This window comes from Cydia strobilella, chromosome 18 (genome assembly GCF_947568885.1).
Source record: "Cydia strobilella chromosome 18, ilCydStro3.1, whole genome shotgun sequence".
In the NCBI taxonomy this organism is placed as follows: Eukaryota; Metazoa; Arthropoda; class Insecta; order Lepidoptera; family Tortricidae; genus Cydia; species Cydia strobilella.
Genome location: NC_086058.1, coordinates 9,926,274 through 9,950,034, shown reverse-complemented (window position 1 = coordinate 9,950,034; position 23,761 = coordinate 9,926,274). Strand labels below are relative to the sequence as shown.

At 36.8% G+C, this 23,761-nt stretch overlaps 2 protein-coding genes across 6 annotated transcripts; one reads left to right on the top strand and one right to left on the bottom strand.

Annotated features, from left to right (window-relative positions):
- Nucleotides 1-539: 539 nt before the first annotated feature.
- On the bottom strand, nt 540-18,305 carry LOC134749211 (leukotriene A-4 hydrolase). 5 transcript variants are annotated; one of them, XM_063684088.1, is made up of 12 exons: nt 18,146-18,305; nt 17,162-17,232; nt 16,595-16,707; nt 9,741-9,883; nt 7,681-7,792; nt 7,033-7,253; nt 5,833-6,031; nt 4,995-5,216; nt 4,253-4,397; nt 2,807-2,978; nt 1,258-1,476; nt 540-868 (listed from the first exon to the last, which is right to left on the bottom strand). In XM_063684088.1, the coding sequence occupies exons 2-12, from the start codon at nt 17,205-17,207 to the stop codon at nt 643-645; spliced, it is 1,818 nt and encodes a 605-aa protein (XP_063540158.1). In that variant the 5' UTR covers nt 17,208-17,232; nt 18,146-18,305; the 3' UTR covers nt 540-642. The 5 variants fall into 5 exon arrangements, with proteins under 5 accessions (XP_063540158.1, XP_063540159.1, XP_063540157.1 ...); XM_063684089.1 differs by lacking the exon at nt 18,146-18,305 and adding an exon at nt 17,730-17,802; XM_063684087.1 differs by lacking the exon at nt 18,146-18,305 and having other exon boundaries at nt 17,162-17,341.
- A 325-nt stretch (nt 18,306-18,630) lies between these two features.
- LOC134749784 (neuralized-like protein 2) lies at nt 18,631-23,436 on the top strand. The gene is made up of 2 exons (XM_063684820.1): nt 18,631-19,508; nt 19,702-23,436. Exons 1-2 carry the CDS (start codon nt 18,818-18,820, stop codon nt 19,809-19,811), a joined length of 801 nt encoding a protein of 266 aa, XP_063540890.1. The 5' UTR covers nt 18,631-18,817; the 3' UTR covers nt 19,812-23,436.
- The last annotated feature ends 325 nt before the right edge of the window (nt 23,437-23,761 follow it).

The following is a 23,761-nucleotide window of genomic DNA, read 5'->3' as shown; positions in this document are numbered from 1 at the left end:
GGCTCTTTGATTCCAAGGATTGCATAATTTTTATACTTTTTAATGATTTTTAGAATATGAAAATTATAAAAAGTATAAAAGTTATGCAATCCTTGTATTCCACGCATTTCATTTCATTTCAACGAGCCGCCTGCTACAGATTTCTTGAAATTGCCGCGTTTTTTCAGGTTCAACTTTCATTAGCCAGACTATTATCAATTTGCCAATTTCGTGATTATTCTTTTACACGGCACATAAACTTATGCATAATTTATCGATATAAAAAGTCGACACAGTCACATCCCTAGCAATTTATCAAACTTATGACACCGTACGTAAATGAGAAATAACAAGCATATATGCATCTCTTTTCGGCACATTATCTAATTCGTAAGGAAGTAAAGTACGGGTATACATATTTGCGAAGCATTTTTGCCCGACTTCTATGCTTTAGTCATTATTCTGAGGTCACCACATACATAAGAATAACAGCGCCCTCTTGACAATAATCATATATTTCTGGTCGGGCTTTATATCGACATTCAAAATAAACAAAAACATTTCAATAGAACATTATTTTATTCACTTAACAAAAATGTAAAAATAATAATCAGCTTACATGAATAAAAGAATACAAAACTGTATTTATCTAACACTATTTCATTAATTATTGAGATGCAAGTCTTTCCGTACTGTGTACGCAGACACATGCATCATGTATTTTTCGTTTTCTAAGAAATTGTTTATGGCTTGCTGTCTTACTTCTTCCCAGGCGTAGAGGTCCCTGTATATCGGTCGCACGTACTTCATGCGGCCCTGTTTGTTGACGAAATCTAATGCTTCGGGTACTTTGTCTAGATCTTTACTTCTGATGCACAATCTCAGCCATCTAAAATAAAAATAACGTTATTAACGTGGTTACGTTACAATTACAAATTATGCAGGCATTGTGTATTTAGCTTATCCTCATTTTGCGTTTATTATCGATTCAAACTAAACCACTGACATTTGACATTTTTTTGTCTAAATTGTTGAGGCCTAGTAAATCTGATAATAATAAGGATTTGCGCTATTATTGCATAAACTGACAATATACGTAACTCCAGTATCTAAAGATCCTCGTAACCTCGTATCCTCGTAAGAGCCAGGGCAATTTTTGTTATTGAATTTCGAACTCTTTTATTTCTATAAAAGTTCGAAATTCGAATCGAATTTGTACTTGTACAAGTACAAGGGGCTTACGGGGCTATAGAATATAACTTGAATCTTGGGACCTACCTGTACTTAATTTCAGCATTTTTACTCGTATCCAGTTTATACGCCTGTCCCATACTGCGCAGACTATCCACAGACAGCGGCGGACGCTCAATCAGTTCCTGCAGCAAGTGAATTATTTGGTGGGGCGTGAACACTTTGACGTCGCCGTATTTAAACTCGTGGTTGTCGTTGATTTGTCCCAATAGTGTTGTGATCGCTTTGGTCATTGAAGTATCATAGCTGGAATAAAAAATGGAATTAGTATTTCGAATGCCCTTGATGAAATGATGCTGACGGACGTTTTCTATGTGGAGAGATGACAGATGATGAATTGAGTGTCTCAAAAAATAACAGATGTGAGTATCGTTAGATTTACCCCTTAAATATAGTCTTCATGCCCTTGTAGTTACATAAAGTTGCTCGCCAGTGGCGCCAAATAGTGGACAAAATAACTGTGACAAGAGAACATAATACTAAAGCCGTATTTTCACTAGTGTTCTGAACAAACATTTTGTGTTAAGCAAATGTGTGTTTCCATTAACTGAACTGTTCAGAACAACGTGAAAACGGGCCTTAAGATGCGTAAATTAGTGTTGAATATTGTAAAGAGCATTTATTTACATACAAGATATATACAGTGGTAATATAAGATATATACATGCGTCGCTTAATGACATAATCCGTCGGTCTCTTGCCACCATCAATGTACCCGCTCTTCTTGAGCCGACTGGCATTATCAGAGATGATGGCAAGAGGCCCGATGGGATGTCCTTGGTTCCTTGGAGCTTGGGACGGATGTTGGTGTGGGATGCTACCTGCGTAGACACACTGGCACCGTCCCACCTCCAACGGACTAATGTAAAAGCGGGCGGAGCGGCGGAAAGCGCCGAAATTTTAAAACGTAATAAATATAAGAGCCTCGGTAGAGAGTATCATTTCGTTCCATTTGGAGTTGAAACTCTAGGTCCATGGGGTCCCAGCGCGCATAAGTTGTTTGCAGAAATCGCGAAGCGTCTGGTTGACGTAACTGGTGACCGAAGAGCTGGCGGCTTTCTCGCACAACGTATCAGCATTGCGATACAGCGGGGAAATGCCGCCAGCATCCTTGGTACAATGCCTCAAGGGCCTATTTTAGATTTAAGCTAGTTATTAATTTCGTTTACGTAGTACCATTGTAAAGAGTACATTATGCGGTAACTAGGTTGACAATTCAGTTACCACATCGTACAGCAGCGTTTAATATTTTTGTAGCCCACTTTGTGTCCAGCAGGCCAGTGACCATCTACTTCAGCGGCCAAGTTTTACGGCGGTAAGATTTTGTTCTTAATATTTCGTCAGGTGACAGCCACTACTCCCTAATTGCAAAAAAAGACTCATTACTAAGTAATAACTTAGGATGATATGCCGCCTGTCCAATGCAAAATGTGTGAGAGAAATACCACCTTTAAACAAAAATCAACCTTATTTTGATATTACTACGGTTGACTTATGCCTCTGAATTTGTGGTAGTAATTAGTCACTTTTGGTTGTCACCAGACGATTTTTATCTATTGTCAAAATGTCAACTCACTCAGGAATAACCGGAGGCATGCCGCTGGTGTTGAGCCACGCCTTCCAGTCGACCGCGTTTAATTTCTCGTTGTCGCTAAAGTACTTGAGCAGGTAGGCCTTGAACTGGTCCGTGTCCAGGGATTTCCGCGCGAAGTGGTTCAGGTACGAGCGGAGAAAGTCGTCGAAAACCTCTGTAAAGGGAGAAAGGATGTTACTAAGGGCACAGAATAATTAATAGGACTAGGTACAGAAAATTCACTCTCTAACAAAACGCGTCTATCACGACAGATATGGCCACTAGGTGGCGCAAGCGCGAACAGGCGTCCGTTCTGTATCGGTGCGCGTCAACTACTATGGCTATTAGACACCAAAATTGGTGTGGGCTGCATGTACTTGTAGCGACGCGACGAAATCGCGGAGTGAGCCACGCCTGCTAAGGGTGAAGATTATTAACCCTTTTAGGAGCAAGGACGAGGACGCAAAAAGATGTTACGAGATAGATAGCGCAGAGAGCAAGATAGCGCCAAAAACGGCTAAAAGTATACTTGATATGGCGTAAGCTATCAATGGTTAGGTTTAAGTTAGGTTTGTGGAGCTTTTTCAATCATTAACCATACTGCGTCAGGTAATATTGTGTTTTTTTTTTACAATTGGACCAACTCAGTAGATATACAAAAAAAAACTTTAAGTATTGGGTCGATATGGTGCCTATATTCGACGAAAACGTGACAAATGTAATTTTTGCTTAGACGAAAAATGCTAATGAATATAACAGTATGTCTATATGTAAGTGCCCGGAGTATATTAAGCTATGGACGTCAAGTATATCGTCAGGTGATAACCAAAACTCACTAATTACTAAAAAAATTATTAAACAAAAATCAACCTTATTTAGGTAATAATATGGTTCACTATGGCTATTAACTTCTGGTAGTAATTAGTGAGTTTTGGTTGTCCCCTGACGATATAATGCTCATAATGATAAATCGATGATGTTTTTAATAAAACAAAAATCGGCCAAGTGCGATTCGGACTCGCGTACGAAGGGTTCCGTACCATTACGAAAAAAACGGCAAAAAAATCACGTTTGTTCACGAGGAGAATACATCATCTGTGAAAATTTCAACTGTAGCTATCACGGTTCATGAGATACACCCTGGTGATAGATGGACGGACGGCCGGACAGTGGAGTCTTAGTAATAGGGTCCCGTTTTTACCCTTTGGGTACGGAACCCTAAAAAGCACCCCACAGTGCAAAACGGAAATTCAAATTGCCCTTACCCGGCCCGCCGACTAGATCCTCTAGATATCTCAAAAACAGCGACCCCTTCTCATAAGGGACCGTCGAGAACCCATCATCAGGGTGAACTCCTTTCAGGTCCACCACCAGCCGTGTCAGCGGATTGGTCTGGCCAAGGTCACTGACCTGAAATGTTAGATAGTGTGAGAAGTTAGAACATCTTACCAGGACCACCGACTAAGTCTTCGAGGTAACGGAGGAAGAGAGAGCCCTTTTCGTAAGGGACCCGGGAGAATGCGTCGTCCGGGTGTACGCCTTTGAGGTTGACTTGTAACTGGGTTAGGGGGTTGGTGGCACCGATGGTGGTCACCTGCAAAATTAGGGGATATAGAGATTCAATGGCTCTGATATATTAATGAGTTTATCTAGAGTTAGAGTTTTAATTAATTTACTTAATATTATAGTAAGGGTCAATGGTTGGTCACATTGTTAAAAAAGTACGGAGTTTAAAATGACGCTGACAGTTTTATATCTATTTTGTGTTGTTGTTTCGGCGCTTCGGGCAAACTCGGCTCCGTTCGGCTCAGCATTGCTCCGAGCAATTATTAGGGTTGGCACAACTTGACGTCCCTTTGAGTGCACGACCACAGATAAGATAATGACTTGAATTTTGACAACCCTAAATAATCGAAAGGGATAGTCCATATATTAAAAAGCGACAGCATGATTCGACCCTGAACCTGAACCGCTCTCAAACTTCGGTTTTGTAGGAAGTTTCCTTTCTGTACGGTAGTACTATTATTTATTCTGTGCCTCTGCCTACTTGTGCAACTCCATGGATGTCCTCTAACTTTAAGAACCTGTAGGTACCTACACTCCTTTTTCAAAGAATTGTATTATGCTATGTTTTTCGAAAAAAAAAAACTCGACAGGAAGTACCACCACAATACGGTTCGGTAATACTTACAGCCTCAGTCAATTCCTGAAGCCCCAGCAAGCTATGGAAGTCCCTGCTCTTCTTGGCCTCTGCGCTATCATCGATGAGCGAGGCGCCAACCTTCCTCTCCAGGAACACGGTGAAGCCCTCGTTGAGCCAGAAATGCTCGAAGTTCCTGTTGGTGACCAGGTTTCCTGTCCAGCTGTGCATGATCTCGTGGACTAATACGTCTGCTAAGCTTCTGTCGCCAGCCTGGAAATATATTTATGGACGGTAAAGTCGACATTGCTGGTAAAAAAATAGGTCGCGAGTGCGTAGTTTATGGTCAATCAAAAATTAAAAGTTTGTATGCAACATTGCAATCCCGAAATCGAGATTGCAATGTTGCATACAAATTCCATTATTTGTCGAGTTCCAAACTTTTTAAAAAGTAGAAATGGCCATATCACATTTGATATTACACGATGAAGGCATAGGTCCATTAAACAGCCAAACAGATGATCAGTAGGTACTTACTATTATAATTTTGGTTCGCGGTACCAATAGTGTTTAGCTGCCTCAAATAGGTTAGCGTATATTCAGCAGGAAAATACACTTCTATTTTTTATTTACAAAAAGGCAAAGCAAAACTTTTCAATTGTTTTTAGAACATTCCTTTCCCCTAAAGTGTTTAATTGTTTATGACCAGTAAAGTAGGCGTGACGAACGTCAAACGGGTTCTCCATCCTCCCTAAGGGAATGAAAGACGCAGCACCGAGAACGTACTGCGTCCACAGGTAGGGCCGACATATAGGAGTTACGAACGCTAAACACGGGTTTATCCACCCCCCCTCCACTTCATCTGAGAGTAAAAGTAATTGTTTCTCACCAGTAAAGTAGGAGTGACGAACGTTAAACACGGGTTCTCCATCCCCCCGTACGGGAAAGAAGGTGGGAGCACCAACAAATCGTATTGCGTCCACACGTACGGCCCGCATAAACGCTCGGCAGCTTGTAGGTATTTCTCCGTCTCCGCAAATTCCCAAGCGCTCTTTTCGATCTCTTCCTTCTCTGACCATACTCGGGACCTGCGAAGGTTAGGTATTATTCTTATTATCCTCTTGGTATTATCAATGATAGATATAACTCCGTAATAGATGGATACAGTCTGAGGAAAAAACGTGCCTCGAAAATCACGAAAATTTGATTCTCGATCAGAGGGCGCCACTAGTTTTGGCCTACTCTCGTATAGAGGGCGTTGACGGCTTCGTTTGTTATTTATAATTTTAACGCATATCAGTGAAAGAACATGGGTCAAAATCATATAAAAGTAATTAATGCAAATAAAAAAATCATTTATCCATTTTTAAATACATTTTAACGTATTTTTATAAATCTTCATTTTTAGTTTTAAAGTATGTCGATAGATGGCAGTGAATTTACAGCGGTTACAAAATTTACTATGACAGTACCGCTCTATCTTATTATATCCTCTTTGGTATTATGAACATACATAATATGTTCAAATATACTTTTTTCATGTAGGCCTAGCAACAAGCACTTATGAATGGTGAATAATATGTACATATATATTATCTTAAGCTTATTATCAGAGCAATTTATTGATGTTAATATTATTCCATTATAATATTGAATTATACAGATCAAATTTATTACTAATAATTTCACAAAAAGATCGTCAAACATAAAAAAATGTATAAAAAATACTAGACTCAATGTTACTAGAATAAAATACAAATGTAAAAAAAAAACAACAAAAGAAGTACATACATTGAATTATCAATTTCCTTAATACGACCCCCATAGTGGCACTGATATTTTCTTCTCTAAAAGACCATTAATGAGCACCAAGTACGCGATACTGTAGAACGACTTTCCTTACCTTGGCCTCAGTTCCCTGGACCAGAACAACTAGAGAATAGTAAACTTTTTAGGAGCTCCCTCCCCATCGTACGTAACCTTGATAATATTCTTACGGAGAAGCTCTCTCCACGGAGAGCGCTTATGAGAACAGTGAGCTCTTCAGGAGCTGCCACCTGAATGTAACCTTAACTGATAGTATCCTTACCTCGGGCCGAGTTCTCTAGAGTCCAGCACGCCCACAGCAATAGCCAGCAGATACGCTGGTATAGGCACAGGCTGCCGGAAGGTGGCTTTAGCACTGCGGCTCTCTCCGCGGAGAGCGCTCATGAGGACAGTGAACTCTTCAGGTGCTGTCACCTCCGCGTCGTATGTGAACTTTACGGCTGGCGTGTCTTGGCAGGGGATGATGGAGCGAGCGTGTATAGGCTGTAAACAGTTCACCCTTTATAAGGAATAAGGATGTCAGAAATTATGCAAAATTGAACCCTATCACTTTGAAATAAAGTTCAAAATCAGGTGGGAAATGTATCTCTGCCTTATAAAGGCGTAATATAAGTTTAAGAAAAAATCGTGTCTCCAAGTTTGACAGCTGTAGTATACCGATATATGACGCTGTTCGACGAAACGTTTTGTGGTAAATATATTGTCGTACGTCAACTTTTGATAACCAGAGTTACAACATAATATATCGAGTTATATAGAGCCAGTAATATCGGTAGAATTTTTCTGACAATCGATAACTCTTTGTTTGAAAGCATCAGGTAAGATATTTGCCACCCCTCTTGGACGTTGGTCTAGTCTATTTTAAAATAGACTAATCATCGAAAAACAGAAAATATACGGTTCATCTCACCTGACATTGACTGAAGAGGTATGGGTGCTTCTTGCCCGAGGTCTGGCTTGGTTCCAGCCATTGCAGAGCGGACGCGGTTTGCGAAGATGCGTAGTCTATTTTAATCTTTAACCTGCAACAACATAACTAGTGTAAACAATGAAGGTTGTATTGAGGGTAAGCTTTGGTAGCCTAGTTGGTATGGTAGAGCGAGTGGGTGAGAGTTCGAATCTTGCATGAGACAGTGATTTTACCATACTTTCTTTAAGTACTTCCAAAACATAATCAATTTGTAATACAAGATATAAGAAAAATATATGTCATCATCATGAACTTGAGAGGTATTCTCTTGTCGGTGGAGTATTAGACACATAGACACATATCACATCTTCAAGTACTAATTTAATACTTTCTTGTAACTAAGTAAGTAATCAATCTTTACAACTACTTACAACAATATTCGCTACACATTTACTTACGTTGCAAGAAACAATGGGAAACGCACAAATACTGATAAATCACAAAATTCTTATCATAATGAATGTAGCGAAAGTAATAAATAAATTGACAACCAGTGACAATATTCCATATCTACACTTAACTGACGTTTGCGGGCGTGTATTTAGTGAGATTACCGCCATTAATATGAAATATATATAATATTATATTACACGAGCAGAAAGACGACAATTGACAATAACTACTATACACTGAGCAACACTACCTACACCTACAAATACTACCAACATTTATTGCTAACCTACTCTTAATGTCGGGTGGCTGTTCCGGGCCATGCTTCCGACACACTTCGCACGAACAGCAGGACGTGGACGAGTCGACCGAGCCGACCGACCGCCGCCGAGCGACCGACGACCGACAGCCGAGAGACGGACTTGTTAGCGACGGTGAGGATGGACACTGGGTGCTTTCTATTTTGTAAAAGGTGTCGTGGAACGACAAAGATGTACATCCTGCCATAGATGATGTGGTACTCCTAGGACATGTATTGACACTAAAAATAAGATTAAGGGTGGCAAGGTTGGACAATCGATAGATACCGCTGCCTAAAATTACTTTATTAGTATTATATTCAACATTTTCAAAATTATCAATTATGATATTTAGAAAACTAACCTATCTAGAATAAATTATATATATTATTATTATATACGAATGCACAGGCAGCTTAAAATAGCTGATACGTGCATATCAATGTCCTGCACTTGTGTTTTGTCCATTCGTAAAATGTTTGTTGAGTCTGTTTTTAAAGGAGTTCACTGAAGGCGCACTGATTACGGATTCGGGAAAACTGTTCCACACTTTCACTACACGGTTAGACAGGAAGTGTCGTCTTGGGTTGCTACTACTCTGCGTCCGTGCCAGCTTCAGAATGTCCTCTCAGTCTGTCATTCATATTCCGAGTGAAAATGTCACTTAACCCTTAATTACATTTAAATTAACTAGAAAGTAATAGAAATACTCTATCTAGAATACGTTTTCAAGGTTTTGTATTCAGGCAACTCATTCTAATCGATTCAATGTCATAATCCATTTGGCGTCAGTTGTTAATCGTAATCACCTTAGCGCACCCTAAGATGCCGTCTACAAAAAAGGATTGGTCTAAAATTTATTCCGATCCCCAAAATTACTAAATAAGACTGGCAAAATTGAACCTATGTTGAATAACATTATTTACACCTAACATCAGAAATTAACTTTATTCATTTACATACAAGATATATACAGTGGTACTACGTAAACGAAATTAATAACTAGCTTAAATCTAAAATAGGCCCTTGAGGCATTGTACCAAGGATGCTGGTGGCATTTCCCCGCTGTATCGCAATGCTGATACGTTGTGCGAGAAAGCCGCCAGCTCTTCGGTCACCAGTTACGTCAACCAGACGCTTCGCGATTTCTGCAAACAACTTATGCGCGCTGGGACCCCATGGACCTAGAGTTTCAACTCCAAATGGAATGAAATTATACTCTCTACCGAGGCTAAGAAATATATAAGATTAAGTTGGTTTGGTTAGTCAGGACCACGCTGTATTAATTTGAAAAGATTTTGAATTACTTACGTCTCTCCCGCTATCTCTGTTTTAGGCAGCTTTATAGTCAACTTGGAGCCATAGTTGTGTAAATCATCCCCAAGTGTGTACTTCAAAGGGGTGCCATCTTCTAATTCTATTGAGTGGATGGTAAGATTGCTTGTGTCTAGAATCTGTAAACAATATTTATAATAGAGTATACACGGATTTGTAAGAAAACCCAATCCCAGATATGAAATTTATTGTCCTTTTTATTGAGTGATTCATCCTAACATAACATATTAATTCACGAAATACCAACACTAGAACAATGCATGTTTTTGTAAAAAAAGTTTTCATTTTAATTATTATTGTATATACGGATTTTTATGAAATTTAGATATAATATTTAATTGGTTTAAATTTATTGCTAAGAAAATGTGAAGGTTGGATTAAGATTTTGGTTTTAGAGTGGTAAATAATTATAATCATTATAGTGTATAGTTATCCGAAATTTGAGGTCAAAAAGTTGTAACAACATAATAAGTAACATTTTGACGACCGGTCTGGCCTAATGGGTAGTGACCCTGCCTATGAAGCCGATGGTCCTGGGTTCGAATTCCCGTAAGGGCATTTATTTGTGGGATGACCACAGATATTTATTCCTGAGTCCTGGATGTTTTCTATGTATTTAAGTATTTCTATATTATTTATATCATTGTCTGAGTATCCACAACAAAAGCCTTCTTGAGCTTACCATGGGACTTACTCAAGTTGTGTAAGAATGTCCCTATAATATTTATATTATATATATTTATTTATGGGTTCCTATAGTTAAGTCTCTCTTGTAAGTACTCATTTAAAAAATGATGATATAAAACTGGACAAGTGCGAGTCGGACTCGCCCTCCGAGGGTTTTGTACTTTTTAGTATTTATAGCAGCAACAGAAATACAACATCTGTGTAAAATTTCAACTGTCTAGCTATCACGGTTCATGAGATACAGACTGGTGACAGACAGACGGACAGACAGATGGACAGTGGAGTCTTAGTAATAGGAGCCGTTTTTACCCTTGGGTACGGAACCCTAAAAACAGATATAAAGAGGTAGATGTCAAAGTTGACATGTTATTGTTGGTTTTATTTAATATTTATAAACAAAAATCAATCACAATAATTTAATCAAACGCAAATCGATAGTTAATTAAATCGAGTTATCATTGAAATGTAGCAACACTAAGTTACATTATTTTTACTGTGGCAATTCTTATATACCCTCTCTTTGAACATGAACAGACCTGTACTTGCTTCCCAGTGTTTATAAAAGATAAATCAATATAATTATCTAATCCGCATATAATCTTTTATTCCACGGCCTTTAAATTACAATAGGTTATGTGTCCAGCATTTTAAAAGTAGTATGGTCATTGTAAAAGTGTAAATATTAAAATCAGTGTAAAGGGAAAGTGTCATAGCAAAAAAAAAATTATAACCGTTAACAATGGACAAGTTTAAACAAAAACGGAACATTAAGCCTTTTGATGGTGAAAAATATAGTATATGGAAATTTCGAATGCGATCGTTGCTCAGTGAATTAAATGTGATTGATGTAATTGACAACGAAATTCCCGCAGTTCAAGACGAGGACTGGATGAGCAACAATCGAATGGCGAAGAACATCCTAGTTGAGTATTTATCTGATTCGTATATTGGATTTGTAAATGACACAATTACAGCCAAAGAAGTGTTTACAAATCTTGATTTGTTATATGAACGTAAAAGTTTAGCAACTCAATTGGCTTTAAGAAAAAAACTGTTATGTTTGAAGCTACAGGGTGACATGTCCCTAGTAAAACATTTTACTATATTTGATGATTTAATCACGGAGTTGATTGCGGCCGGGGCAAAATTAGACGAAACGGACAAGGTTGCGCATTTGTTGCTGACCCTGCCTGGATCCTATGACGGCGTTATAACGGCTATTGAAACTTTGACGGAAGATAACCTGACTTTGGTTTTTGTCAAAACCAGGCTGTTAGATCATGAAATTAAATTGAAAAATGATGGAGGTGATACAAGCCTAAAAGTGTTACATGTTGAGAAGAAAGGTGAAACAAGCAAAAAACGGAAATTTAGCGATGAAAATCCTAATCATAACTACCCTCGACAAAATAATAAAAGGTTCAAAGGAAAGTTTAAATCGAATTTTGTTAAATGTCATCACTGTGGTCGCAAAGGGCATACTAAGAATGATTGTTATTACTTCAAGAGGAACAAAAACCAGCAAAATAACTCGGACAGGCCGAGAACAGTTCAAAATGTTCAATTAAATCAAGCGTCGACGTCAGATGATTTCTCTGGATTTGCATTTATGGCCGGCGAGCACCTGCAAGAAAATAACGCAAATAAAGTGACGTTTTTATTGGACTCCGGTGCAGCGGAACATCTTATAAACAGGGATGATCTTTTAAATACTTGCGAAACATTAAGTACACCTGTAAAAATGTCTATTGCTAAAACTAATATATTTATTTCAGCAACAAAACGAGGCCATATTAATGTCGTTAGCAATGTCGGTGTCCCTGGTGTTTTGGAGAACGTACTGTTCAGCCCGGAGGTGCCACACAACTTGCTGTCAGTCTCGAAGATGCAAAAGGCTGGCTTCACAATAATATTCTATCCAGATGGGACCTGCCACATCACGAGGGATGGTGAGGTCATCATGACAGGTAAACCTTCGCGCAATTTAATTGTCGTAGATTTTGATTTGCCTGCCAGAATAAATCAGTCTGTTTCCCAAGTATGTCAAAGCAGTAATGATTCTTACAAATTATGGCATGAACGTTTAGGTCATATAAGTAAAACTAAATTCCTTGAAATGAAAGGGAATAATATGGTTGAAGACATGCAACAAATTGAAAAAGTTGTTCCAAATGACAATTTGTGCGAAGCTTGCATAAATGGGAAACAGACGCGACTACCCTTTAATAAGGTTAAGGATAAAAGTTATGTTAAACGACCTTTATTCATTGTGCACTCGGATGTCTGCGGTCCTATTACTCCACCGACAAATGACAACAAAAATTATTTTGTTTTGTTTGTTGATCAGTATACACATTATTGTGTTGTATATACATTAACGTATAAATCAGACGTTTTCTCAGCGTTTAAGGACTTTGTTGCAAAAAGTGAAGCAAAGTTTAACCTCAAATTAGTAAATTTGTATTGTGACAACGGTGGAGAATATTTATCTACCGACATGAAAAAATTTTGCAAGGAAAAGGGTATAACTTATCATTTAACAGTACCTAGGACTCCACAGTTAAATGGTGTGTCTGAACGCATGGTGCGGACAATAACTGAAAAGGCTCGTTCTATGTTAACTGGTGCTAAATTGAATAAATGTTTGTGGGGTGAGGCAGTTCAAACTGCTGTACACTTAATCAATATAACACCAACAAGGGCTTTAAAACAAACTAAAACACCATATGAGATGTGGCACGACAAAAAACCTAGTATCAAAACCCTTAAAGTGTTTGGTTCAACTGTGTTTGACCATAATAAAACCGGTAAAACTAAATTTGATGATAAATCTTGGAAAGGCATATTGGTAGGGTACGAGCCAAACGGTTATAAGGTATGGAACACAGAATGCGAAAAGTGTGTTACCGTCAGGGATGTTGTGGTGGATGAGACGAATTTTCTTGTGTCCAGGCCAAGGCCAGAAGGGAGTAAAGTTGAATATTCCCAGGACAAAACTGATAGTGCCCTTGTGCCAAAATCAGTATCGCAAAAGTCTCAAGATACACACGTTCCTAAATCAACGTATTCGAAAGTTGATGAGCAAGGCAGGCCAAGTAAAATTCGCAGATTAAATTCCAATGAACCACTTGAAACTGAGATAAACTCTGATACATCGGAGATACCTGTAAATAGTGATGAGTCGAACCTAAGTGCACCTAGGCGACGTGATAGGCTTAAAGGTCGTACGCCTGTGTCATATAATGAAATTGATGATGATTATTTGTATAGTGTACAGTCAATCACAAGTAAAGTACCGAAAACATTTCATGAAATTAAAACCCTTGATGATAGGCCTCAGTGGGAGAAGGCAGTTAGGGATGAATTAAACTCATTAAAAATTAATGACACGTGGACACTTGTACCACGACCCGCGAATAAAAACATAGTCGATTGTAAATGGATTTTTACGATTAAAAGTGACGGATTTGGAAAGCCTTTACGGTATAAAGCTCGTCTTGTAGCTCGAGGTTTTAGCCAAGAATACTTGACTGATTATAATGAAACTTTTGCACCTGTTGCTAGAATAGCTAGTTTTCGATTTATAATTAGCTTCGCTAATCAAAATAACTTGTTGATTCATCACATGGATGTTAAGACAGCGTTTTTAAATGGAACTCTAAAAGAAGAAATATATATGAAAGTTCCAGACGGTGTTTTAAATAAAATTAATTACGTGTGTAAATTAAACAAAGCTTTGTATGGGCTTAAACAGGCTGCGAGGTGTTGGTTCGAGGTCTTCGAGAAATCACTTAAAGAAAAAGGCTTTCAAAATTCGTCAGTCGATAGATGTATATATATTTTAGATAAAGGAGACATCAATAAAAATATATACGTTGTATTGTATGTTGACGATTTGGTCATAGTGTGTGCCGATATTCAAATAATGAATGATTTTAAAAATTACTTAAAAACTAAGTTTGAAATGACTGATCTTGAGCACATTCAATTCTTTCTCGGTATAAAAGTAACACGGTACAGTGACACTATTACCTTAGACCAAAGTGCATACATTCAAACTATACTTAGTAAATTTAACATGAGTGAATGTAATCCCGTGTCTACCCCCACTGAAGCAAAACTAAACTATGAGGCATTAAACTCAAAAACAAATTATGATGCCCCTTGTCGTAACCTTATAGGATGTTTAATGTATCTCATGTTATGTACACGACCTGATTTGAGTGCTTCAGTAAATATACTAAGTCGGTATACAAATAATAATAATCAAGAATTGTGGCAATGTCTAAAAAGGGTACTTAGGTATATAAAAGGTACTATGGATTTAAAATTAACCTACAAAAGAGGTAGCTATCAAAACCTTTTAAGTGGGTATGCCGACTCTGATTGGGGAGGCAGTGATACTAGTGACAGAAGAAGTACTACTGGTTATGTATTTCAATTATTTGAGCGATGCACAATTACTTGGTGTACAAAGAGACAGCTTTCAGTAGCAGCATCGTCTACTGAAGCTGAATATATGGCTTTATATGAAGCAGTTAAAGAAGCAATGTGGCTTAAGTCTCTTGCAAACAGTATTAATTTAACCTTTTGACCGCCAAAGACGGTAAATCACGTCGTCGACATTTTGTGCCACTCACGCCGCCGACGTCATTTGCCGTCCAAACTTAATTTATCAAAGACTCTTTAATAAATAACTATATTTCTTTGTTTGTATTTGCATTATTTTATTTTGCCCTTCTACTTTATTGTATAACTTTATTACAATTCAACTATGAATAGAAGGTTTAAAAAAAACAACATTATGTTATAATACGACTTACCCAGTAAATAGCATAGCTAGCCACGCCAAAAACGGCACTTCACGTCGCCTAGTGATGTGACCGAGTCATGGAGGAATAATATTATTACATGAAAGTAACAATCTCCTAATAGAAATCGTTTCGCGCAGTTCCGACAAACACGCTAGCGCCATCAATAATAGATATGGCTTAATCCCATACATTTTGTAATAGTTGTTTTTGCTAAAATAACTCTGCTATTTGTGCTGTTACGGTACTTGTTTTCGTGCTTAATTTAAACAACTTGGTTTGAAAGACGGTACTGACCTTTTGTGATAATGTAACCCCTTATGCATTTATTTTATTGTAACGATACTGCAGTTTGCTAATTAGTAGGTAATAATAATCGACAACGGGTTTGCACATCTCTGAGTAACGCGCGCTTATCAGTGTTCCGTGCGCCCATGACGGCACTTCACGTCCGATGCCTGACGTCACCACCAAGTAGTGATGTGGCATTATTGAGAGATTTGAGTGGAAGTTACAAGTACATTTTGATATTTAAATACGTTATTTAAAGGTTTTTAGTAGAGCTAAAAGCCAGAATTATCTAATATTATATTGTAAAACACCTGTGTAGTGGTTCTTCTAATCTAAGTATGTCAAAAACGAAATCAGTGAAAATATCGATATCCTGTTTTGTAATCACTATTGTTCTCTAAGGTTTTATTTTGCTTCATTGCGGTGTCACGTCGAGTTACGTCAATGCTTGGCGTTCAAAAGGTTAAAAATAACTGACCCAATCATTATATTTGAAGATAACAACGGATGCATAAATATAGCTAATAATCCAACTTGCCACAAAAGGTCAAAACATATTGACATCAAATATCATTTCTCAAGGGAACAAGTTCAGAAAAATGTAATAAAATTAACTCTCAAATGATAGTGTCAATAGGATGACAGCTCTAAAGATGTTATTGGATTAGATAACAATGGCACTTAGCTTAGCTTTTGATAAATTTATTTACTGGTGGAATTTCCCTTATAGTTTTACCTTAGTATGATCATAACTTTTGCCAACCTTGTAGTAATGGCCATCACATAAATGATGAAAAATAATATATGTATGTGATGACACTGATGTCACATTACCCTGTTTATTAAAATCAGGACAAATCAGGTTTCAGTATTAAACAGACTTTAAATTGAATGACATACTTAGATATAACACTGATATGTAAGTATGTCACAAACCGCTATGTTAGTTAGGTTAATATGTGAAATAAATGTCCCACGATAGTTTAAATTCGATTAAGTATGTCACATGTTGAAAAATTGAGAAAAATAACAAAATCTTACCACTTCACCAGTGTCTTGCAAAACATCTACAGTGATTAAGGCTGACCCACTTAGTACTTTCTTCTCAAAGTCCACATTGAGGGAGAAAGAGGTGTGTTTCACCACAGCAATCTCTGTAAAATATAATTCAACATCTTAATTTAATTTTCTACTGTTGTCTATTACATATTATTATTATGCCATGTATTTATGCCATTTTCAGCCAAGTGATTTTTAATAAATCCTACTACTATAGAAATGCAATACTGTACTAATGCTATATTACTCTGAAATAAATCATCTGTACATACAAGAATGTGGTACCTTTTGTCTGAAAACAGCTCATGTATTGATTGAAAGTGATTAATTTCACCACATAATCACTATATAAGCTGACAGTCTTACTACCATCACAATCAAATAATAATAATATTCAATAGTTACTTAAACTTAGTCATTAGTCAATTAAAGTAGTTTTAAACATATTTTACCGCTGAATTTTAATAAGGGCATCAAATAAATTAACACATGTGCTTAAAATACAGATTGTAAATATACCTAATATATCAATATTATAAATACACTTACCAGGCCGTGAGTACGAAGAAGGATCCAAAGGACTCAAAGCACTCATGGTTGAAGCGTGACTTAAGAATAAACTGTAAAAGAATTCAACTAATGTTAAGAATTGTATTTTATTTATATTGCCCATTGTATTCACAGAGTTGCCCACGAATTTACGAGTTACAGTTATTACTGCTAATACATCTAGTAGTCAACTAGACTAGAATGCCGGGAGCAACTGCCTATAATGTACATAATGTAATCAAGTAGGTATACGCAATCTTTTGGTCACTATCACTACATGGCTACACATTACGAGTGGTTGTGTGTACGTTTAGAAGAGGCAGATACAGATATATATATAAATATACTACAGATGTATATGTATGATGATATATTAGATAACCTAACAGGTTGTTCCAGTTATTCAGTTAGTTATAGTAAGATCTGTTTATATAACAAGATTATGAAATTAAATTACTCAAGTTTTTGTTGTTTAAATGATCTTGTGTTAAGTATGATAATCATTCCGGTACCAAGTTTGTATTTTATTAAGTTCTTATTTTAAAAGTACTATGATATTATAACTTACCGGCGTGTAGTAAAAATAAAATACTGATGCAAGAGATTAATGAGATGAAAGTAATTCCGCTAATAATAAAAACTATTTGTTATTAAGTGAGTAATCAAAAAATATTGCTGATAAGGAATCACGAGAGAACAACCATTTTGTACCTGTGGCAGTTGCGTTTTGTTTAGTTAGAAATACACAATAAAGAAAAGGGTTTAATATAAGTATGAGTATGTAATATAATGAATACTGTATTATCATTTTTAGTTTTAAAATAAGTGTACATAAAAGATACCAAAAGTTCAGTCACAGACATTCCATATGATATGAAACTATAACTAAAGAATTTTCTATCGTCATTTTAGTTAAAGCAATAACTAAACGTAGTTAAATGTACAAAAGTGAGGTTAGAATGACTGCTGCAGTTCTCAATTTACCTTTTGTTTATAGGGTTTATCTTTCTGCTAACAATACTTTGCACAGGAGTTTTCAATGTATTCTTGAATCTTAAATTAGCTGATAATAAACCATAAGTTCTACTACTTTTAGTTAATACGGATAAACGTAAAGTAGGGCGAAATAAAGTAAACACTTTACCGGTGACAGCCATGATTACGTTTCGTTTCATTTCATTTCACTAACCTTTGAATTGAATGGAAATGTAGCAGTTAAATTAAGACAGCACAAAAATGCTGAATGCTGGCATCTTGTTACATAAAAGATAATATTATTATTATTCTATATTACTTAAATGTAGGAAAAATCTAATTCGTATTTAGCCCTTAACCACTTTCCGTATAGAACATGTAAGCTGCATGATTAGAAATGAATTACATATGTCGATAGCAGAAAAAAAACAGTTGTCAATGTCATGTTAGTACTGTCACTCACTAATGTGTCTACTGTCTAATGTCATTGTCAGTTGGTAGATGTCTGATGAGAAAGCTGCAGATTTCCTGGTTTTGTTAAATTCGCAAAAGCCTGATGATCATTGTTACAGTTCGTAATATCTAAGAATGGGACATTCAAACTGTTTATTTTATCGTCCCAATAATACGTAACTAAAATCAGTGTTAATTTGTGTTAGTGCACCTGATGTATCAGTAAACATGTTATCCAGATTTCACCACTATCACGGTTCGAACATTATTCTCTTTGAAGAGAACACAGTAGCTTATCGGAAGGCCAGTTTTGCCCATGGATTGACTTTTAGTGAGAAGCCTCTGCTGCCAGGGGAAATATTTTTAGTAGAGATAGAGAAAACGGAACGCGGATGGAGCGGCCATATGAGGCTGGGTCTCACGCTTCTTGATCCACAGACAGCAGCTTTAGGAGATAAGGGCTTACCGCAATATGCGCTCCCAGATTTGGCGAACACGGGTATGTCCTGGATTTTCCCTATTTCAAAGTCTCAGAACAATGTACTAATTGAACTTGTAAACCAAGCGAGTGGGCGGCGCGAGTGCGAGCCCCGCGTATCTGTGCTAGGCGACGGTCACAGCGTCAGAACGCCCCGCGGCTACATATCTAAAATGGTTCTAAAACCACAAACTTTATCTCAAAATGGTACACCACAAGGCATATTGCCTATGGATGCTGGCAGTCGCATTGGTGTTATGTTTGTCCCATGCCCAAAGACTAGTAAAGATGATCCTGACTTGGCCGAGATGCATTTCATTATTAACGGTGAAGACCAGGGCCCTTGTACTAAAGCTATACCATACTCAAGAGGACCACTGCATGCTGTGGTTGATGTTTATGGAACTACAAAACAAGTGAAGATTGTTCAAATTTACGGAGGTAAGATTTAATTCCGATTATTTACTTAATAGAATAGAATATCTTAATTTTTGTATACTGGATTTGTACATTCAAATAAACTAAATATATTGTCCCTCTCAAATTCATACATACACAGTGCTAAGTTAATTAAATATGTACTGTTGTTGTCAATGTTTATTACCATTTTTTATATGGATCCTATTTGTTTCAGTGAAAACCCTACAGTTAGTCTGCAGAGACGCAATACTCCAATATGTGCAGGATGGTTCTGTGAAGTCATTGCCCTTGCCAAAATGCATGAAAGACTTTCTACTCTCATAGATGAGGCTAAAAGCTAAAACAAGTCACGAGAAGACAATAAGGCTGGTACTGAACAACTGTAGTAGTTTTAATTGGCACAACACAGGATTTAACAGGTCCTTCATTAACTTTGACTGTAGTGTGAGTATAAACGGTACATTTTCGAAATACTTTTTTATGGGACTATTCGAAACCCTGGGGGCTATTGGGACTATTAATAAACATGAATTTGAGTTATTTACAGTAAAACTTAACAGACTCAAAGAAGTTTATGTCCAAAATAGTCCTAGTTTAAAATAACCTTATTATTATTCATTATTATTCAGAGCCCACTGTGTCCCACTGCTGGGCAAAGGCCTCCCCCCTCTTTTTCCACTCGTCTCTGTTTAATGCTATATCCGGCCAGCCTGTCAAGAAGGAGTCCAAGTTATCCCGCCATCGCCGACGAGGTCTGCCGGATCCCCGGTTAGACTCGTGGGGCTCCCACTCCGTGGTTAACTTGGCCCACAAGTCATCCGGCATTTGGCAGACATGACCAGCCCAGTCCCATTTCAACTTGGCCGCTTTCCGAGCTACGTCTATTATTTGAGTCTTAGAGCGCAGCGTGGTGTTTCGGACTCGATCTCTTAATTTTACACCTAATATGCTGCGCTCCATAGCTCTCTGGCAAACCCCGAGTTTGGACTTCTGAGCTTCCGTCAAGGACCAGGTCTGAGCACCGTAGGTGAGAACTGGAAGTACGCACATGTCCATGAGCCTACGCTTGAGTGACAGAGGTAGGTCTCCCTTCATCAGGTGTTTCATTGACCAATAGCTCTTCCAGGCGTTTTCGGTGCGTCTTTGGACTTCTTTGTCCTGCCGCGTCTGGAAAGAGACTATTTGGCCAAGATAAAGGTATTCTTGGACATATGCGATGTGTAAAATAACCTTAGGCATTGTTTTCCATAAATGGTCAGATAAGCGTGTTTATGTTGTTGTTTGATAAAAAAGTTATTAAAAGTAATTATGTTTAAAAGGAACATAGATACAGGGTACAGCCAAGTTTTTTCTTCATTTTCCGTATAAGTAACATATACTAGGGGCTCATTAGTTTATTTTTCTGCTTTTAAATTACGTGTTGTTTTTGCTGAGGATGCTGGTGGCAAAAATCTATTCTAATTACAAGTAGGGCTTCAATCCTTTGGTACTTCTGCACAAACTTAGTATTTCATTGTCTCATGATAACATAGGCTTTGCAAGCTGGAGCACAGTTTAAAATTAATTTATTTGAATAATTATAAGTCACTTTTATTCCACATTTTATTGTTTTACTTGAATGTTTTACTTGAACTATAATATTTTGCTTGCATTTTGCCATTACTTCTATGTCTTTGATATTGGATCTCTTTGAGATAGAATATCCTAATAGCAGGAATTTATGTTGTGTCATTTTTCAATTCCTAACATTGAGTAGTTATTCAATAATACTTGTGATTATGTTATAAAAACGATCAAAACATTCCACCTATGTTTTAACATAATTGTATCAAATGTTTGTTGATTTATATATACCTATACACTAAGAGATCATAAAAATGTGTATGTGTATTATGTATGATCATGAAAATTTCAGTGAATTTCCTAATTTATTTTTATTTATTTAAACTTTATTGCACAAACATATAAAAATGTACAAATGGCGGACTTAATGCCAAAAATCATTCTCTACCAGTCAACCATGGGGTCAAACAGAGGACATAAATGTTGGTGTAGGAGAGATTCATAAATTATAACAAGAAATTGAACCAAAAAGACAAATATAAACATCCATGGTAATATTATAAATGCGAAAGTCTGTCTGTCTCCTCTGTCTCTGTCTGTGTTACCTCTTCACGCTTACACCGCTGAACCGATTTATTAGAAATTTAGCATAGTGATAGTTAGAGTTCCGGGGAAGCACACAGGATAGTTTTTATCCCGAAAATCATCTCTTAAGAGGGTGAAAAGCGGGGTGGAATCATGGTGGAATTGAGATAATTAATGAGTTGCCTAAAAATTTGTGTGTAATTTGTATTATGCTCAAATTTAATGATTGCTATTAGCCATTCTCCGGGACGCTAAACTTACTCTAGCTGCTGTTACTGATTCCACGCAGATGAAGTCGCGGGCAAAAGCTAGTAATAAAATAAACCTACAAAATTATGATTAAATACTAATACTTATATAATATACAAAAGATAAAGTGATACATATTACTACATACATGATTGAAAACATTATTTAAATTCTTCTGACAGAAGATGCTTGCGGAGTAGTCACTTAAAAACAGGTTTGGTTGGGGCAATACATAATATAATTTATGATGCTTTTATGAGCCAGAGTTGATCTGAAATTTGTAAATAATTATTACTATCTTTTGAATATAGATATCAAAACTTTACAAAGCTAATTCAATTTCTAAAATAACATACGATCCTTTTTCCTTTAAACAATATATGTACAAGTTTTTGTAATAGTTAGGTTATCAGCAATTTAAATCTTAAATCAATACTCAGTTTTGCACACAGATTTAATATATACGCTAGATGACGCAAATACCACGATTTGTATTGAAACCAAGCGTGCCGACTTTTTCATACAAAATTTACGCATAATATAATTTTAAAATTGCCTTTGGGTGCTCGCAATTTTTGGGCTGTTGCAGTTAATTATCATGCAACGAAGACGTCCGGCTGCAACAACTGACGCGCGTGGACTGTAATGTAAAGAGCGACGGTCAACCTCGACGCTTGGTCGGGATTCGGACACGCGAAGTAGATGCATTTGCGTCTTCTATGGTATATTTATTTCTGTGGTTTTGCACATCTCCTAAAGTTGCAATGTGAACAAGGGACCTGTATTCATATCATTTGAAAATCATCTTAAATTCGCAATATACCTATCAGAAAAACAAAACTAAATGTCTAAGATAAGTCTACAACAATTTATATTTAACACCAAATTATAATCCGACTTCTATTGAGCCCACTGCGGCGCACGACCACACTACGAGTATTAAATATTTGAATCGAAAACCTATGTATTTAATAACTAAAGCTTTTAAAACGGGGTAGGTAGGTAATTGACGTAATTGCGTTGCATGCAGTGTACAAGCTAAAAGGAGTTACGAGTGGAGTCTTTACGAAAGTAAAACGAGTAACATCGTTAGCCACTTTATGCAGCCTTTATCTTTTTTAACTTACCTATCCTTATCAATTATCATTTCTAATTATCGTTCAAAAAATCATGGGTCCTTCTTGCATTCGTGTGCACCGTGCGCCGCTGTGGGTATCCGTCCTTACTGTGGATTATGGCCTCTACATACGTCACCGATAATCGGAAGCCGGCAATTATCTGTATCCCATGCCATTTGTTGCACGGTCTGTAAAAGCCTTTAGCCAATTTTTTTATTGCAGTGCAGACTTATTGACTTGGACGAACCCTATCACTTCGGAATTGACACGACCATTACATAAATGCGTTCCTCGTTCATAGTCAGACAAATACCATTTATTTGATTGTTAAACAAATGTCTAAAATAAATTGAAAACATAGATTGTACTATGTAGTTAGTGATAGTTAAGTATGATTAAAATTCATATATTATAATTTATTGTTTAAAACTTGACCGTTGTTTTTTTTAAATGTTAAATCTAACTCGCTTCTACTTTGTTTACTTTACCTTTAATCTATTTCCATAATTAATTCCATTTGCTTGACATAACCACAATAATTGATCATTCACAAACTAAGCGAGACATGTAGATAGATAGATATCGGAGCGACATATTGATATAAATAAACAATATAAGTGATTACATAACAACCAAATTAAGAGGCCGTAGTCGATTTTGGAGCAAAAATGTAAAATTGATAGATTTAGTCGTTGAAATTATACACGTTTTGTTACGTTATATCTAAATAACAAGTATTAATTTCTATTAGCACGTCTT

Coding starts and splice junctions, on each gene's coding strand:
- LOC134749211 (XM_063684087.1), bottom strand. CDS start 17,285: ATGGGCAATATAAATAAAATACAATTCTTAACATTAGTTGAATTCTTT. Junction 16,708..17,161: donor TTCTTCGTACTCACGGCCTG/GTAAGTGTATTT, acceptor TATATTTTACAG/AGATTGCTGTGGTGAAACAC. Junction 7,254..7,680: donor ACCTCTTCAGTCAATGTCAG/GTGAGATGAACC, acceptor AACTGTTTACAG/CCTATACACGCTCGCTCCAT.
- LOC134749784 (XM_063684820.1), top strand. CDS start 18,818: ATGTTATCCAGATTTCACCACTATCACGGTTCGAACATTATTCTCTTT. Junction 19,509..19,701: donor GATTGTTCAAATTTACGGAG/GTAAGATTTAAT, acceptor TATTTGTTTCAG/TGAAAACCCTACAGTTAGTC.